Source organism: Macadamia integrifolia, chromosome 9, assembly GCF_013358625.1.
Source record: "Macadamia integrifolia cultivar HAES 741 chromosome 9, SCU_Mint_v3, whole genome shotgun sequence".
Lineage (NCBI taxonomy): Eukaryota > Viridiplantae > Streptophyta > Magnoliopsida > Proteales > Proteaceae > Macadamia > Macadamia integrifolia.
This window is the reverse complement of record NC_056565.1, coordinates 27,581,992-27,599,783: the sequence shown is the minus strand read 5'-3', so window position 1 is coordinate 27,599,783 and position 17,792 is coordinate 27,581,992. Positions and strand designations below refer to the sequence as shown.

Genomic DNA, 17,792 nt, shown 5'->3' with positions numbered 1-17,792 from the left:
ACATTTAACCAAATGTGGCCCTAGTATTTGCAATAAGGTACTGTGATTACGGTTGCATACTTGCATCCAAAAAACTCTCTCATCAGTTTGTTTAAATTTTAGGTATTATGTCCAGTAACATGGGGCTAACAGATTGAACCATAAGCATTGACAAGTTTCCGTAACCGTGCTCAACAAAAACATCCAATTCTGAATGCTACACAAAAAGGTTGACAAAATGTTTTGATGTGGAAATACAAATAAAGATGATTGACACTAATCCTGTTGAAAGATCGATACATCAGAATCCTGGGGTAAAACTAATTTCTAATGTCACAAAAATGCCCAAAAATATTCTACAAAGAAATAAAATCAATCACATAACTTACAAATTTGGTGCAGCCACTCAGCACTACTGCGTACAACTTTCTTTTTCTCTGTTTTTTTTGTTTTTTTTGTTTTTTTTTTTAGGGGTGGGGGGGGGGGGGAGTGGGGTGCGGTGGGGGATCTTAGTGAATGCTTCTATAAGGTTACAATGTCAATTCAAAACTGTAGGTCAGCAGAAGCATGAGTTTCTTGGATGTGGCATGTCCCGATCTTCAAGACCTCTTAAGAATGCTCTGATCGCCATGCGCTCTGAAGCGTATGTCATGAAAGAAGCTAAGACAATACCTCCCACAGCCATCGACCCTAACCTGAAAAAGTCACCATTTTCTTTTAACTAAATTCTGTGAGCATGATTGTTACAGAAAAAAGAACATCCCATATTCATAGAAAGTTTTGCTTTCTACAGAAAAAAAGACGGATCATGTGCTACGTAAGTTCACCAACATGAATCTGTGTGCTTCTCCCAGCTGTAAACACAGTAGGTACATTAATGGGACACTGAACGCATAAAAGATGTTAATAATACTGAAACGTCAATGCTTTTATAAAATCTAAAATGAAGAATCAGAGATGGTTCTCCCCCATCTTAATAAGACATCAACAGGTGGGTTAAGGTAAGGAGGTACAGCAGAGAAGTCATGTGCTTCCACTCCTTTCTAAATTGAAAAGCAGACGCCTTTTGTCATTTCTTATCTTGGGAGGTACTGTTTTCAAAAACTATAAAGAAAGCACATCCATATTCACTAGAAAGAGACATATATATCCACAATTGACCAAAGAAGACATCATGGAGCAATCTCAAGATTTTGTAAACAATAAAGTACTTTCCCTGCCAATTAATACAGCAATTTTTTTTTTTTTTGAGGGGGGGGTGGGGTCAGGGGTTCTTATGAACCCAAAAGGCCGTTCCACCAGATAAGAAAACAGGTGGCATCTATGGAAAATTGTACCGCTAAGCTATTTTGGGGCCAGAGGCCAATCCAAGAGGGGTATACATTCATTTGATGGTCTAGGAGCTAAATATCACAAGGAACGTGCTTTCATTATAATTTATAAGACATCCAAAAATTGAAGCACTTTCACGTCTTCGGTAGCTCACATATTTAGCATGACTTAACAGCCGAAGAAGTCTGAAAATATTCTCCAGAAAATTACCTCACAAACAGTGCAGTAACCCCAAGAAGACATGGAAGTGAAGGCGCAGCTACAGCTAGAAATGCCATCCCTAAGCCATAATACCATGTAGCAACATCACAAGTGGATGCATGCCGTTGATGACCTGCATCACAAATGAATATTATTCATACATTAAAGAATGATTCCCACTAATGTATCCATTTGAATATATGCACATTTATCAATACAACGAACCTTTTCCAGAATCATAGTCAGAAGACTCAGGGTGAGAAGGATAACATCCTGCTTGAGCTACCATCATCTTTCCCCATTGATAAATAAAATGGAGATAACCTCCAAACAATATAAAGAAGATAGTGAATGTCCACTCATACATCAGCAGCAAACCTGTCCATGGCATCACCTGCCGAGGGACAACAGCAACTGCAAGTGCCAAGGACACCACAGCAGAAATGAAGCAGACAAAAACAGAGGCTCCACCAAGATAAGCAGGTATCTTGGATTGTGCTCCATTAGAGAACTGGTGAAGATCAAGAACAAAGAGTTTTAAAATCACAGAGCAAACGGAATTTTCAGGTTTTACATAGGGAGAAGGTTTGTACATTATTCACTTTGTTCAATATATACGCCAGTAGAACAAAAACATGCAAAGGACAAAGAATCTATTAAACATACCATGATCATAACAAATTTCTGCAACATCCTACACCTAAGAGGCAGAGAATTGAGCAAGTGTGCTTCATATGGTAACGAAAGGATGGATGAGAAACCAGTCAATTTTAATTCTAAGCATGTTCATGAATGCACAATGTATCCATGACTTCTTAAAATGAAAAAAATTACGAGCTAAGGACTAAACCAAGAAGGAAAAGTGACCTGCTGATTGGAATCAATGATTGATGATGATGAAACACCAACAGTTGAATAAGACAGTCCACCACCAGTTCTATATCTGTAGTAAAGATGTCTAAGTAGATTACACATTGAGCTTTTACATATTACACCAAAGAAATCCTTCTGTATCTGCATTAAAATCAAAAAGCTTTTAGCAACTTCAAGCACCCAATCTTTTCTTGATGAGACTTTAATATAGAAAGTCACTCATGAAGCAACTAACCTGAAGAAAAGACCAATAATAAAAGAAAAGCAGAGCAAATAGGGGAAGCAGAACTAGAAACTTGACTAGAATATTGTCCTTTGGGTTCCTGCCCCCTCCTGTTCCTGGAAGAGATTCCTCAAGGTGTTCCCGAACATTCTGCAACATCAAGCAAAGGTAACCAGTTAGTTGCTGGAGCATCAGTTCCTTGGTTCAATTTCCTCCACATACTCCATACAAATATTATGTGAATAAATTCCCCCCCAACCCATCACAACACAAGCATAAACATGCCATACATGACAAAGTGTGCTCCCAAAAACATTTATGTGCCCCTAGTGGCCTAGTTACAAACCAATAGACCCAGACCTCTACATGCCATACATAAGCTAAGTCAGCACCACAGGCCTTGCAGATTTGCAGTTACAAATCAACATACCCAGACCTTTACGACTGTCCAGAAGCACATATGAATTTAAAGAGTCGAAATTGCATTCAGGACCAAAAATGGATTTTGAAGCAGATACCTGCCAAAGGTCAACAGGTTTTACGAGCCATGCTGTCCACCAGTCCCATGGTTTAAGGGGGCCAAGTGTGTAGTGAATAACCCGGAGTTCTTTCTCATCTACCATCCACTGCATATAAAATAGATACAGAGAAGAAAATCCATCAGAAAATACAGATAAAGGGAAACCCAGATTTCTAAATAATGTCCAGCATGATGGAAATCAAATGCCAAGTCAGTGCTCACTCTACTTATCACGGAGTCATTTATATCTAGATTGAACCACCTACACTTCCAGATCAGTTAGTGTGTTTTCAAATGACAAAGATTCAGGAAATTGAATCTCATTCAAATGTAAAGTTCCATCATCCACTATCAGTAGATGTCAGGATTACATACAGCATCAACAAGAAATCCATTAAATTTTGTGCAGGTGCCACATATCTGACACAAGTCCAGCATATGTGCATCCACAACTAGTTAAAGCATCAAATTTTCTCACACAAAGTAAATGCCTGGTTACTGAGGAAAAAGAAACATGAATATAAAAATATTAACAATCTCTCTACCTAAAAGCATAGTTAACAAATTTTTGAATTATTCCACTCTTCCTCCTCTCCCTTATCCTTTCTCAAAGAAACCTAAAGTTGTCACTCAGAGTTAATCCGGAAACTCCAGCCGTGCAGCGACAACAACACATATCCTCTCCCTTTCCACCAACGTTGACGTTTGGAAACTCTCGTCAGATATGTCCAGCGGCTATTAATTAATTGTTTAAATCAACAAGCCTGGGCTTCATTCTTGTTATCCATCTTCTTCTCTGCACAATCTGGTTGGAAACGACCATGTTTTTCATAACTCACCGCTGTTTGACCGTCTAATGCAGCCCGGTTTAAATTTGGTCCAGGTTTTTGCTTTGGTTGGAAATTTTATTATTATATTGGAATGAAATCTAAAGCCCAAAAGTGGGGAGTTTAAGGGCTGCACTGTATTATTATTTTATTTCACCAGGTTTAGAATCCACATTTAGAAAATTATCTTACCTGTCCAAGAGTCATATTATTAGTTATTTTAAGCTACTAAGAGTTTCATAAATTTCGGTTTTTTATTTAGAGTAAGATAGCTCTAATATTAATTAATGTAGTATTATATTTGAAAGAATCAAAATAGTAGCCAGTTGACAAAGATCTATACTTGAAGGATAATTTAGATGCAAATAATGAAAACCATGAGTGAAATAAGACAGCAACTACAAAGGAAAAACAAAACAATAACTGCAAGGGGAAAAACAGGAATTTCCAGCTCAAAATTAGGGTTCAGAAATTAGGGTAATAATGCGCAAACAATCTCTGATTTCAAGAGTTAACTTGAATCAACAAACGGAAACAAAACAGTAACTATTTGAACATAAAACAATAACTTTCTCCAAATTAGGGTTCTTGAATGCCTGGTCAAAATTTGAGTTCGATCGGATGACTGAATTGCTTAATTTGAAAAAACGTGTGAAATCCAATCTTCTAAAAGACTTGACGAAGTAAAATGAAACTTGAAGGACAATACTTACTCATTGTTGGAGAAAAAAAAAAGGATTGAGATGGGATAAATGTGGGTGAGACTATCTCAATTGTTGAAGAAATGCTCTCTCAAAATTTTTGGAGCACAAAGTTGCAATTTCATTCATAAATTCGTGTACAAGATTATAGCCCCTTAAAAACTTATATAGAAGACTCAAAATAGACTCAAACAAAAAAGAAAGGCATAACCCAATCCTTAACTAATTGGGAAACCTAAATTGACTAAAAAACTGAAATAACAAAGAAAATAGACTCAAAACAACTAAGGCCCTCTTTGGTATCATTTTTCTTTTTATCTATTTAACAGAAATCATTAATGAAAACCATTTTTTATCAAAACATAAAAATTGTTTGGTAACTACTTGACAAAAATGATTTTTGTGAGAAATAGTTTGGTATCTCTATGTGCAAAATAATTTTTTAAAGAAACGGGTGAAGAGATTCCCTTCACCCATCTTTCTTATAACTCACTTTCTCCATTTTGGACTGAAGAAGAGGGGAGAAGGGGCTTGGATTTCTAATTACAAAGCAAATGACTACTTTATCCCTCCATATTGAGCCTTTAAGCACATGCTCATTAAAATCCAGCGCAAAAATAATTGAAAATCATTTTTGGCCAAAAACATAACTGACTCTTGATCTCTTTTTGGTTTTTGTGTTTTACCAATTTTTTTTTTAAACAGAAACAAGCTCTATAAATGATACCAAATGCAGCCAAAACCATATTTGCGAACAAAAATAAAAAACAAAAATGATACCAAAGAGGGCCTAAATTAATTAACTAAGGCATCGTTTGACAATGTTCCGTTTATGCCATTTCTGCATTTTTCTTGTTCCTAGAAACGGAAAAACAGCCGAAAAAGCATTTGATAAAGTTGTATGTCTATTTACAATTTTAAAAACGACCTTGACAAAACAAATCGAACTTGTTTCGTCGCTTCTAGAAACGAATTTGAGAGAAAAAAAAAAAGGCTATTGTGCCCGATATATCTCTCAACTATTTAAACCTAAAAAGAGGCAACCGAACCCTCTCTCCCTTTTGGGCATTCGATGATACTATTGGGTTTTTAGTGGCATTATGTCTGCCAAAAGCGTTTAGAGAAATAGGTTTATTAGACACAAAAAAATCCGTTTTTGTTTCCGGAAACGTTATCAAATGGTGCCTAAATCTCATTTTTCTTATTTCTATCCATATTTAGGCCTATTAAAGTGGCCTATTACAAAGAAAGCCCATGGGATCAAAGGCCCAACATCTAAATAACCCAACTCAAGCCTTATTTCCAATAAAATAAACCTCGTAACTTATCTGCGTCAAGTAAGGAGTCCTTATAAGGGTTAATAAAGGAATTTTTAAAGCTCATGAATATGATACCATCCCCTCCAATGATTTTGAATTGAATGGATTAGTTTTAATTGTCTGGTATTGGCTAATGAGGCTGCATTCTCTCTCTTCTCCCAGTTCGGCAAGGGATTTCTCTTTTCCTCTTATTTCTTCTCTTCTTCCTCACCACAATGGTTCTCTCTCATCATTTCTTTCTTTTCTCCATGGTTCCAGGTTTCAGTTTCAAGTCTGGTTTTGACTAGGCTTGAAACCAAAATATTTCGTGAAACCACAAAATTTCAGTTGAAACCGGTGGCTGGTTTCGAGGCCCAAATGGTCAAATTAGGTCTCGAAACTTCTAGAAAACTCTATTTTAGGACCTTCAAACATAGAGGAACCTTTAGAATTATTTAATAAAAAAAATAAAAATCGAAAAATGATAGTTTGGCTTTGGACCCTAGTTTGGTAGTAATAGTATACGTTGTCTAATGCATATTTAAGTTGTTTTAATTGGATTATGTGTATTCTAGTATTAGATTTTGTGTGGAATAGGCCATATTATCATATTTTATAAATGGTACATTAAAAAGAGACGAAGATATGAGAATCAAGAAAACAAGCAAATCAACCCTCTATGGTTCTATCCATCGTAGAGTCCTAGTACCACATCGTGTTCCCAGTAGGATTAAAACCACAAGAATATTGCTGTTGTTGCCGATATTCTAACAGTAAATTAACCTAGGTGGTCCACTTGCTTCTAAATACGTGCACTGAATCTCTGTGAAAGGAAATCACTGCCATCAAAGTATCCTTAGTTAAAATTAATGGGAAGATTCAAGCTCCACTGTGATGGCTGTTCATTTGGGCCAAGCTGGCATTGCAGGGATTATGAGAAATCATAAGTCTCAAGTCATCATATACTTTGCTGCCCCAGTAGGTATTATAGACTCCACAAAAACAGTGCTCAGAGCTATTATTATTGGACTAGACCTTGCTTAAAGCTTGGTTGCTGAACCATTTGATCTTCATAAATGATTATGAGATGGTACAGGCTAAATTACTGGTGCTTGCTTCACTTAATCAGACAAGCTTGAGCATCAATTGACCTATGAACAACTCATGCTTGGGTTCTAAATTTAGTAACCAAATAGCAGATAAGCTTGCAGAATTAAGGGCAACGAGTGATTCTTTATTGATTACGGATAAGCTAAGCAGTTGAGTGCTTCTGTTCTGGATCCCCGTAATAGCTCGCTGTGTCTTTTTCTGTTTTGTTCTGTTATGTACTCGTGGATTTCCCTTTTCATAATAAAATTTTTTGGTTGCACATTCAAAAGAAGGAAAAAAAAATCTCAATATGTTCTAATCCTGCCTACTCTTTCAAGGCAGTTGCTTGACTTGGTCACTGTTTTATTGTACCAGTTAGTGAACTAGATCAAACTTCCAAGCCCTAACAAAGCTACAAGTTTTTTAGACAATTAGAACTTCACACAATTGGAAATCATCCACTGTTCTATTTTCCAAGATTATACTGCTGCTTTGTTGGTATAAATCTATGGCATTATGTCGATTCTAATATTGTCATTATAGATGGGTGCTGCAGAATATGTTTCGAAATCTACCAAGTCAGAAGGAACATGACAAATAGTAAATCTATTAAAAAATCAGGTATCTGTTACCTTATTGGCCAGCATATATAAGCCAACATCTGCATTATACAAGGTAGAAAGCCGCTCCATTTCAGGAACTGGTCTAGAATTTGACACATCAGATGACAAGTTTGGCTCGAAAATATGTGCATTTGCAAATCCAGTAAAGTAAGAATTCAGAAACCCCTGATCCCCTGTTAGCAGAAAGTAAAGTTACGACTTTGCAGAAGAAAACATATGACCAAATATAACTTCAGGAAAAATCAGATTGGTTAACCTGTAAACATTTTTACTCAAAGAGTAGCAATTGAGTCTCTTAAATTTCCTAACTAAAAAGAGGAAGAGAAAAACACTATTTTAGAGATATCCCATTAGGTTATTGAGCTACAATCTGCCACAGGGGTAGAGGGTCAAATGAAGAAGACACATCAACTGATTTTGAGCTGCCACCTCAACTAGCATGAGTGTCAAAGTTCAACTTCAACAGAGTGCAACCATTGTCCTCCGAGTATAGTGTGTATGTCTAAGGTTGAATCAGTATCCCAGAGTTATAGTTGAATGAATCTTCCAATTAATATGTGGCAACCTCCTAGGGAAAGTAAAAGTAAGATAAATTTTATGTTGCAACTCATACTTCCTAACCTTATAAACTCAAAAATGGATATGTAATAATATATGTCCTCTGGTCTCCTCCAAATAATACTCCCTGTCACCAGAGTGCAAAGATAACCAAATATTGGATCAATAACTTAATTTTAAAAGACTTATTGTGGATATGCATTGAAATTTATGGATAAGCTCGAATATTGGGAACCGGTAGGAAAGACAAGTAAATTTACAGTCTACTAAAAACAAAAACTGTATAATTCTTCAGTAGCAATATTAGTCTACAAATAAAACTATTTTTACTACACAGGTTAAGAACTCAAATGTTTCCATTGAGCAATGAAGGGATTGAAGTTGATTTCCCTCAAATTTGGAAGCTCACGAACAGAAATTTTAAATTCTATTCAATAACCACAAAGAAAAATAAATCTAGCAATTAATGACTCTTTGCATTTTAATCATATATGTTGGACAAACTTTTGACTTTGTCACAATTTGCACAGTTTCAAATTGTTCAATGTCCACCCCTTTCCAGATTGTTCTAAACCCTATGTGCACTTACACCGCACTGTCGAGACTTGCTAGTCTAGTCTGATAGTCAAGCAAGAGATTGTTTTAAAAAATAAAAACAATGAGGTTCTTAAGCCTCTCATTTAGATGCAATGTTCATTGCAAAGATCTAGAGAGCGGACCTCAGCACAGCAATAAAGGTTGCTCCATTGCAACATAGTGGTCGTGGTTGTGGACCTCGTGGTTGTGGACCTCGTGGTCATGGTTGTGGGTTCGAGTCAGGAAACAACCTCTAGGCAAAACAGGGGTAAGGCTGCATACATTATGACTCTCCTAAGACTTGTTAGTGTACGATGTCTTGCATTCCATCAGAGTTTAATCCAGGGAGTACTGGTGCAGCGCCTCGACAGGCAGGACGGCGGTCGCGCTAGTGAAGCAGGATCTCATCTCACTGAGGACGTAGGCAACCTTGCCGAACCTCGTAAATCTGTGTGCATTGTTTGTTCTGTTATGTTTTTCCATTATCTTCTGCAATTGCGGGAACCTTGTGCACCGGGTATGACTTTTTGTCCATGTATCAAACTGTACCATCCATTTCATAACATATTGGTACTGATGTGACTTAACTTTTGATTTCATTTCACAAGAAAGAAACTTTTAGTCTCCTGTAGCATCTGTGGGCCAAGAAGGAGATTCATAAAAGACAGTATCATAAGAAACATATACGGCTATTCTATGCCTGGCCAGGGGTATTTTGCAATCATAACATCAGTACATCACAGATAGAAAAATTAACCAACAAACAGAAGTCACCACTGGGAAGACCATGAAAGTATGATCAACAACATACTCGATGGATAAGAGATGCAAAATAATTTAATAAGGATGATATTCAAAGGAAGAGCTGTACCTCCAGTATAAGAAGGTAGGGTGCTCACTTTGCTCATCAGATCATTAAAAACTGTTTCGGATGGCTCCACTACCATGACTCCAGAATTTAACCTTTCAGAATGCTTTAAGTTAGCACAGAACTTACTACATTTAAAGAGATCCTCAATACTCTTGACCACAATAGTATCAGCATCAAGATACAAAACTGCAAAAGACAATGTTCTTATAATATATCAATCTCCATCGTAAACCCACAAGCTAACAGAATTCATTACAACCACTGCTACTGCATACATTTCTTTTTTGAAAAAGGAAAAAAATAACGAAGTTCAAGTACAACAAACATACAGTTAAGCAAAATCAGCTACCTTTTCCATAGTTTGTCAAGTTAAATATCTTAAGTTTAGTATAAACACCCCAAAACCTCGTCGGCCGTACTTGATTGGGGTTAGCCAATAAACTTATAGTCTCCACAATCCAACCATCGGCCTACATGAAATCCAGAAGAAGAGATTAGCAACCTAAAGGGCAATCTCACTTAAGTCCCACTTACAAATTTTCAAGACTATAAAGAAAGTGATAAAATTCAGTGCAGCTTAATACAATATTCAAACGAGAAAAAATTTGGAGATGCAGCTTAGAATTAAAGACTTTTTTTTTCCAAATTTGCAGCAAAAAAGTGTACCTTAAGGAGCATTTTAGCGTAACCCGAAACGCCATCGGAGACAAGAACGACCATGTCTTTAGTGGAGCCAGTGTCTCGAATTGATTTGCCAAGAACTCGAACACCGAGTACAAATTCATCTCCATAGAGAAGAGTAACATAAGCTCCAGAGTTAGATCCGGAGACTCGATCAGTAATTCCGGACTGAATTAACGATAACAGGATCACCAGAAAAACGAAATCCAGGAGTCTCAGCCGCATCTCATTAAAATTCGATGCGAAGAGGAGATTCTAGATGAAAAAGTGACAAAAAATGGATATTTAAGAAGGAAATGAGGGATCTTTCCAGTAATAATTCATGAGAGAGAAGAGTTAAAAAGGTCAAAACTCAAAAGCTTAGAGGATCCAAAGGTCTGATAGGACAGTTGAAGCTCTGAAAACCCACAAAATTCAAAGAGGAGAAGAACTGCAGAGAGATTCTTCGTCCACACCGCTGGGTTCTAACTTTCAGATGATAGGCCATTGCCGCCTCGCTACTTCGTTCAACTATGCCGCCCGTGGACGGTGTGATGTCAAGGCTACGTTTGGTAACCATATCTGAGAACAGTTTTTCCGTTCCTCCGTTATGCCGGGCACACTAGAACACATGAAACTTGTTTGGCAAATTTGATTTATTTTGTATTTCTGCAAAACGAATCGACACAAATATGAACTGAGGCTATGTTTGATAACCAATGAAAGAAAAATAAATTAAAAAAAAATAATAATAATAATACAAAAGACATAATAATTAATAAGATAAAATTCATAATTACACAATAATTTTTTAAAATGTTTATCTTTCTCTCTTCTCATAATTACACAAATAATTTTTTAAGATGTTTATCTTTCTCTCTTCAAATTCTTTTTTTTTTTCTTTCTTTCTTTTCTTAGCATTCAAACATAGCCTAATATCCTCTTCAATGCATGTGTTGGAGTGCGTGTTCGGGTCTTCCCAACTGTTGGATACCGTATTTTGACACCCAACATGTTGGAGAAGAGCCGGACTCACAAATATGGTCCTAAGAATATATTTGGAAGAACAACAAATACTTCTGCAACCGAAAAGACTGATTCGACTGACCTCAATTTTATGTGAATTGTGTACTGAGTCCAACTAAGGTAAGCTGAGTTCAACTGATTTCTAGTTGATTATGGGACTATACAAATCAAAATCAAATTGGAACTAATGAGAAAAATGATTTTATGCTCGATTCCAAGTTTTCAAATACTGACTAAGTGTCATAATTTTAAACATATATCTTCCAACATATTGGCATACCCTCCTACATATGTCCATGTACCTCCTCTGAGTCTTTATCCACAATCTTGGTATTCCTAATATTTTGATATTCGTCCTACATTGCCAACTCTAAAAATATGAGTAGGATCTTGGGACATATTTGTTCATAAAATTTCAACATAATCTAATTTACCATAAATTGGATTTGCCACATGGCAATATTAAGTATTCAATCCAATTTTAACTTCATGGATGCATCTCCCGACAGTTTACCTCACTTTTCAAAAGGATGAAACTTCTTATAAAAAAAAAGTGAAAATCATTTAATGCAGTATTTAGGAAGAATGATAAGATTTACCTTCACTAAAAAAACAAATATTATTTTAAAAAGGCAAAGAGTAATATTATAATTTCTTAACTCACCACTTTGGTTACATTAAGATTATCCTTTTTCAGAGAATTTCATTTTATTGAACAAGTTTTTATCTACCTTTCATATTTGCTACATGGTTTATTTCAATTGAAAAATAATTGAATATGCAAGCAAAGGGCATTAAACTTCACCAATCAGTAACGTATGAATCTCATTTAGCTGACAACATGGTAAATATTAGGGAAAATTTCTAGTACCACCATTGTAACTAGCCCTAAATCCATGTAACCCCACTTTTTTGACACCCCCACTTTCGGAACTAAATAACATATATGTCTACTCCATTAGTTGATCCTTGATAAGTGATGACGTTTATCAGGTTAGAGTTCACTAAAAGACCAAACTACATTGAAGAACGGTACACTTAACATTTTACCCTTTATTACAAAACCCCCAAATCCAAGATGAAATCAATGAGGACTCATCTTTCTTCGTTGCAAACCCTTCAATCTCCAAAAAAGCCGATCCGATGAAGGCATTGACATAAACAAATTAGAGTCTCTGATGCACTATTTGCTATAGTGTATTCGGCTATACGTTTCCAATAGGGATTATCGAGTGGAGATTATGGCATTCGTCTCTTATCATCAATGTATGCTTTTAGATGCTTGAACATTCAATCTCTCAATAGATTGTAAATTCCAAATAGTACTAAACTTTTATTTCTTACATTCGCCACTTAGGTCGTTGGTAGGTGGTGTTGCTGATCTTCTAGGGTTCATGGTTTGTAGGTCTTCAACAGGAAATGGGTTCACTGTTTGTAGGTCTTTAACAGGTTTTTTTTTTTTTTTGGTTCAAAGTTTTAAGTTAACACACTAATTCAAACTAGGTGTCGTTGATATTTTTCCAAAAAGTGGGGTTTATGTGGATTTTGGGCTACTTATAAGGATTGATATTAGAAAATTTCCCTAGATATTAAAGGGCATTCCAGATGCCCTAAAATTTGACATTCTACTAATCCAAATGAAAATTTATTTAAAAAACAACTGTTAAAAAGGGTTGAAACAATCAAATGATTGGAAAATATGAAATAAAATAAAGGGCGATGGTTTCCTATGCTATCAGTGTGAGAAGGAATCTGCATGCCACAATAGCGGCTTGTAAAAGGTATCATTTACATCGGGTACACATATTAAAGTATGAGAAAAAAAAAAAAAAAAACACATGAGAGGAAAATTGCAGTCCGACATAATGGGGAAGTTTTTCCCTAATAAAATACCAATCCATGAGGGAATATGGTTGAATTGGCCTTAAAATTTGACTAATCCGCTTGAAAAAATATTTGAAAAACAAAAAATCAAACAAGTGAAAAAATATAAAATAAATAAGGGATAAAGTTTTCTGTCCAAGAGGTCCCATTTTTTGTCCGAGAGCTCCCCCTATGCCACAAATGCAAGGGGCGTAAAATGAACACCCTACCTCTCCTTGGAGGGGGGGGAAGGGTGAGCTAATGTGTCTGGGCACAAGGAGAGCTTTTGGGCAGAAAGCATATGCCTATTAAATGAAATGCCAATACATGAGGGTATGATTTGAGGTTTTCTTTATCATGATTACCTGCCAGTACTACTAAGTTTGCGTGACCCTAAAATTTAACATAAATGCCAATACATGTGGGTATGATTTGAGGCTTTCTTTATCTGGATTACCCGCCACTACTACTAAGTATGCGTGACTCTAAAATTTAGCATTTGACCAATCCCATGCCGAAACATTTATATTTTATTTATTTATTAGGTATATATATATATATATATACACACACACACACTAGTAAAAATACACTTGCAAATGCATGTGGGGTAGTCTCCCACTTGAGATAATTTTTTTTTAATTGAGATATAGACGATATTGGATGCTGCTTTAGATTTCATATGAGTAAGGTAGGTTATAATGACACATTTGTCATTTCCCAATCGATCCCTATACATCGACCCCTGCTATGTTCACCATCAAAGACACCGTTCATTACTGTTGCTATAGTAATATGCCAATTAATTTTTCAGGTATATTCTCAAACGTATCTTGAATGTGGAGAGCATTATAGAAACTATTATCATTTGCCTAGTATTGTGCTAAATAATAAACATAGCTCCACATTTAAGGAATTCCACATAACTTCATATTTTTTATACTTTATTGTATTTAGCATCACCTGACCCTCCATTTGCATATTTTGTTTATTTTTATCTTACTATGCCTTCTGTTTATTTTAATGAACATACCACCAAGCTTTTTTCCAAATTTCGGGGTTTAATGATCATTTATGTCCTTTTTGCTTGTTATATTTGGTTTTGTAATAGATTACATGTAAAATGGTATTTGAGTATATGGACTTAGTAATTTCCCTAAAAGTGCTTGGAATGGATTTGGTCCTGTTTCACTTTATTTAAAAAGAAGAAGAAGAAGAAAAAGAAGATAATTAGAAACCCTGTTTATTATATCAGTCCTCACCCCTTCCTTGCTTATCATCTCTCCCCACTCCTTTCCTTCAAACCGCACCATCTCCCAGCCACCGGGCCCCCTTTCCTATGCCTCACTCTCCCTCTCCGTTTACACTCCCTCCCCAACAACATTACTCCATACTCCCTGTCCGAGAGCTTGTATTTCTGCATCATGGGCATTTCTTGAGAAACCAAATTCCATATCAACACATAACAATTACCCATTCAAAATCAAAATGGGGCCCAAACAACCAGAGGCATAAGGCTGTCAAAGCTTCCATTAGATAAGATCAAAAGATAATTATACTAAGGAAGGTTAGAAATAGCAACTCTTGGATCAAAAGGTCGATGGCTCAAAATCATGGCAAACCCGAGATTCTGCAAATCATAATGTGGACTTGAAAAGATTTAACTCGGGACCCATCGAGCAATGTAGTTATTCATGATCATCAAACGGAGCGCGAGAAGAATTGCAGATCACAGTAAGGCACTGAAAAGCAAAAATTGAATTATATAGAAAAAAAAAATATACAAAAGAGATTTGAGGAAAAATAAATAGGTAAGGAGTAAAGTATGACCTTGCATGGAGATTCTCTCTAATGTGAAGTATTTGAAATTGAGAAGAGTTGTGTTAGTGAATTGAGAGCATAAATGGGGAGAGAATGAATATGTCGTTACTATAGTTGCTCTTTTGTCTTCTCTTTGGTATATATAGTCAAGGCTACAAGGAAGGAAGAGAGCTCTGGTATCTGCAAAACCTTTCGTTTTTTCCGTTTAAGATTCTCTCTTCTGCATTTAATATTTGAAAATTTTCGGTAATTACAATTAAGGAAAGCAAAAATAGATAGAAATATATGAGATTGGTTTATGGTTATAATGATAACAAATTAAGGGACAAATTAAAATTGAATATTTGCACTTTTTCTACTAACATTAACATGGAAATTAAATATTTAGTTTCCATATAAAAAAATAATAATAAAATATTTTTGAAAATATAGCACACATCGGAACGCCATCGATATGAGGGGTAACCACGAGGTGACATGGCAAGAGAGATTAAGGCTTTCATTACCGTCAAAAAAATGACTAATGGAATAAGATAAAAGTCACATGGATATGGGCATGGTGGTGGAACCCATTACACTCCTTAATTTAAGATGGTAATCTTCACCAAAAGAAAAGCACTAAGAGATTTAGCTTTATTGGCATACCCTCCTACATATGTCCAAGTTTTCAAATACTGACTAAATGTCATAATTTTAAACATATATCCTCCCACATATTGGCATACCCTCCTACATATGTCCATGTACCTCCTCTGAGTCTTTATCCACAATCTTGGTATTCCTAATATTTTGATATTCCTCCTACAATGCCAACTCTAAAATATGTGAGTAGGATCTTGGGACATATTTGTTCATAAAATTTCAACATAATCTAATTTACCATAAATTGAATTTGCCACATGGCAATATTAAGTATTCAATCCAATTTTAACTTCATGGGTGCATCTCCCAACAGTTTACCTCACTTTTCAAAAGGATGAAACTTCGTACAAAAAAAAAAAAAAAAAAAAAAGTGAAAATCATTTAATGCAGTGTTTAGGAAGAATGATAAGATTTACCTTCATTTAAAAAAAAAATGATATTTTAAAAAGGCAAAGAGAAATATTATAATTTCTCCCTTCTTAGATTTGTCACATGGTTTATTTCAACAGAAAATAATTTAATATGCAAGCAAAGAGCATTAAACTTTAACCAATTAGTAATGTAAGAATCTCATTTGACTGACGGCATGGCAGATATAAGGGAAAATTTCTAGTACCATCATTGTAACTAGCCCTAAATCCATGTAACTCCCACTTTTGTAACTAAATAACAGATATGTCTACTCATTAGTTGATCCCTGATAAGTGATGGCGTTTATCAGGTTAGAGTTTACTAAAAGACCAAACTACATTGAAGAACAGTACACTTACCATTTTACCCTTTATTACAAAACCCCCAAATCCAATATGAAATTAATGAGGGCTCATCTTTCTTTGTTGCAAACCCTTCAATCTCCAAAAATGCCGATCCAATGAAGGCATTGACATCAAAAAATTAGAGCCTCTGATGCACGCTTTGCTATAGTGTATTCGGCTATACGTTGCCAATAGAGATAATCAAGTGGAGATTATGTCATTCGTCTCTTATCATCAATGTATGCTTTCATATACTTGATCATTCAATCCCTCAATAGATTCTAAATTCCAAATAGTAGGTAACTTTTATTTCTTACCTTTGCCACTTAGGTCGTTGGTAGATGGTGTTGCAAGTTGCCAGTAGTTAGGGGTTGCTCATGTCACCCGTAGATGTCACCCGTAGATGGTGTTGCAAGTCTTCTAGGGTTCACAGTTTGTAGGCCTTCAACAAGAAATGGTTTCACTATTTGTAGGTCTTTAACAAGATTTTTTATTTCAAAGTTTTAAATTAACACACTTATTCAAACTAGGTGTGGTACTGTTACATGGGCTAGGTGTGGCTACGTGTAACTGTGGTTTATCCTTGGGCCTGAACTGTAAAACCGGGGCAGGTTCAAGGGGTTCCTTGTTAGCCAAAAAAACAAGAAAACTAATTGTGGTTTATATTTTTCCAAAAAGTGGGGGTTACGGGGATTTTGGGCTGATTATAGTGGTAATACTAGAAAATTTCCCAAGATATTAAGGCCATTCCTGAGGCCCTAAAATTTGACATTCTACTAATCCAAATAAAAATTTATTTAAAAATCACTTTGTTAAAAAGGGTTGAAAAAAAAAATGAAATAAAATAAAGGGAGATGGCTTCTATGCTAACAGTGTGGGAAGGAATTTGCATGCCACAATAATGGTTGGCTTGTAAAAGGTATCATTTACATTGGGTACACATATTAAAGTATGAAGAAAAGAAAAAACAAAAAACAAAAAAATGGGAGGAAAATTGCAGACATAATGGGGAGGTTTTTTCCTAAAATAAAATACCAATCCATGAGAGAATATGGTTGAGTTGGCCTTAAAATTTGACTAATCCACTTGAAAAAATATTTGAAAAAAACAAAATCAAACGAGTGAAAAAATATAAAATAAAATAAGGGATAAAGTTTTATGTTCAAGAGCTCCCCCTATGCCACAAACACAAGGGGCGCAAAATGAACACCCTACCTCCAGGGGGGGGGGAAGCTAGTGTGTCTGGTGCAACGGGATCTTTTGGATAGAAAGCACATTCCTATTAAATGAAATGCCAATACATGAGCATATGATTTGAGGTTTTCTTTATCATGATTGCCTGCCAATACTACTA

At 35.6% G+C, this 17,792-nt stretch overlaps 1 protein-coding gene across 1 annotated transcript; it reads right to left on the bottom strand.

The window, feature by feature from the left end:
* Positions 1 to 161: 161 nt before the first annotated feature.
* Positions 162 to 10,943, bottom strand: LOC122087932 (inositol phosphorylceramide glucuronosyltransferase 1-like). The gene is made up of 10 exons (XM_042657069.1): positions 10,338 to 10,943; positions 10,021 to 10,141; positions 9,672 to 9,857; positions 7,676 to 7,839; positions 3,127 to 3,234; positions 2,621 to 2,758; positions 2,380 to 2,526; positions 1,738 to 2,023; positions 1,522 to 1,645; positions 162 to 674 (listed from the first exon to the last, which is right to left on the bottom strand). The coding sequence occupies exons 1-10, from the start codon at positions 10,575 to 10,577 to the stop codon at positions 536 to 538; spliced, it is 1,653 nt and encodes a 550-aa protein (XP_042513003.1). The 5' UTR covers positions 10,578 to 10,943; the 3' UTR covers positions 162 to 535.
* Positions 10,944 to 17,792: the final 6,849 nt, after the last annotated feature.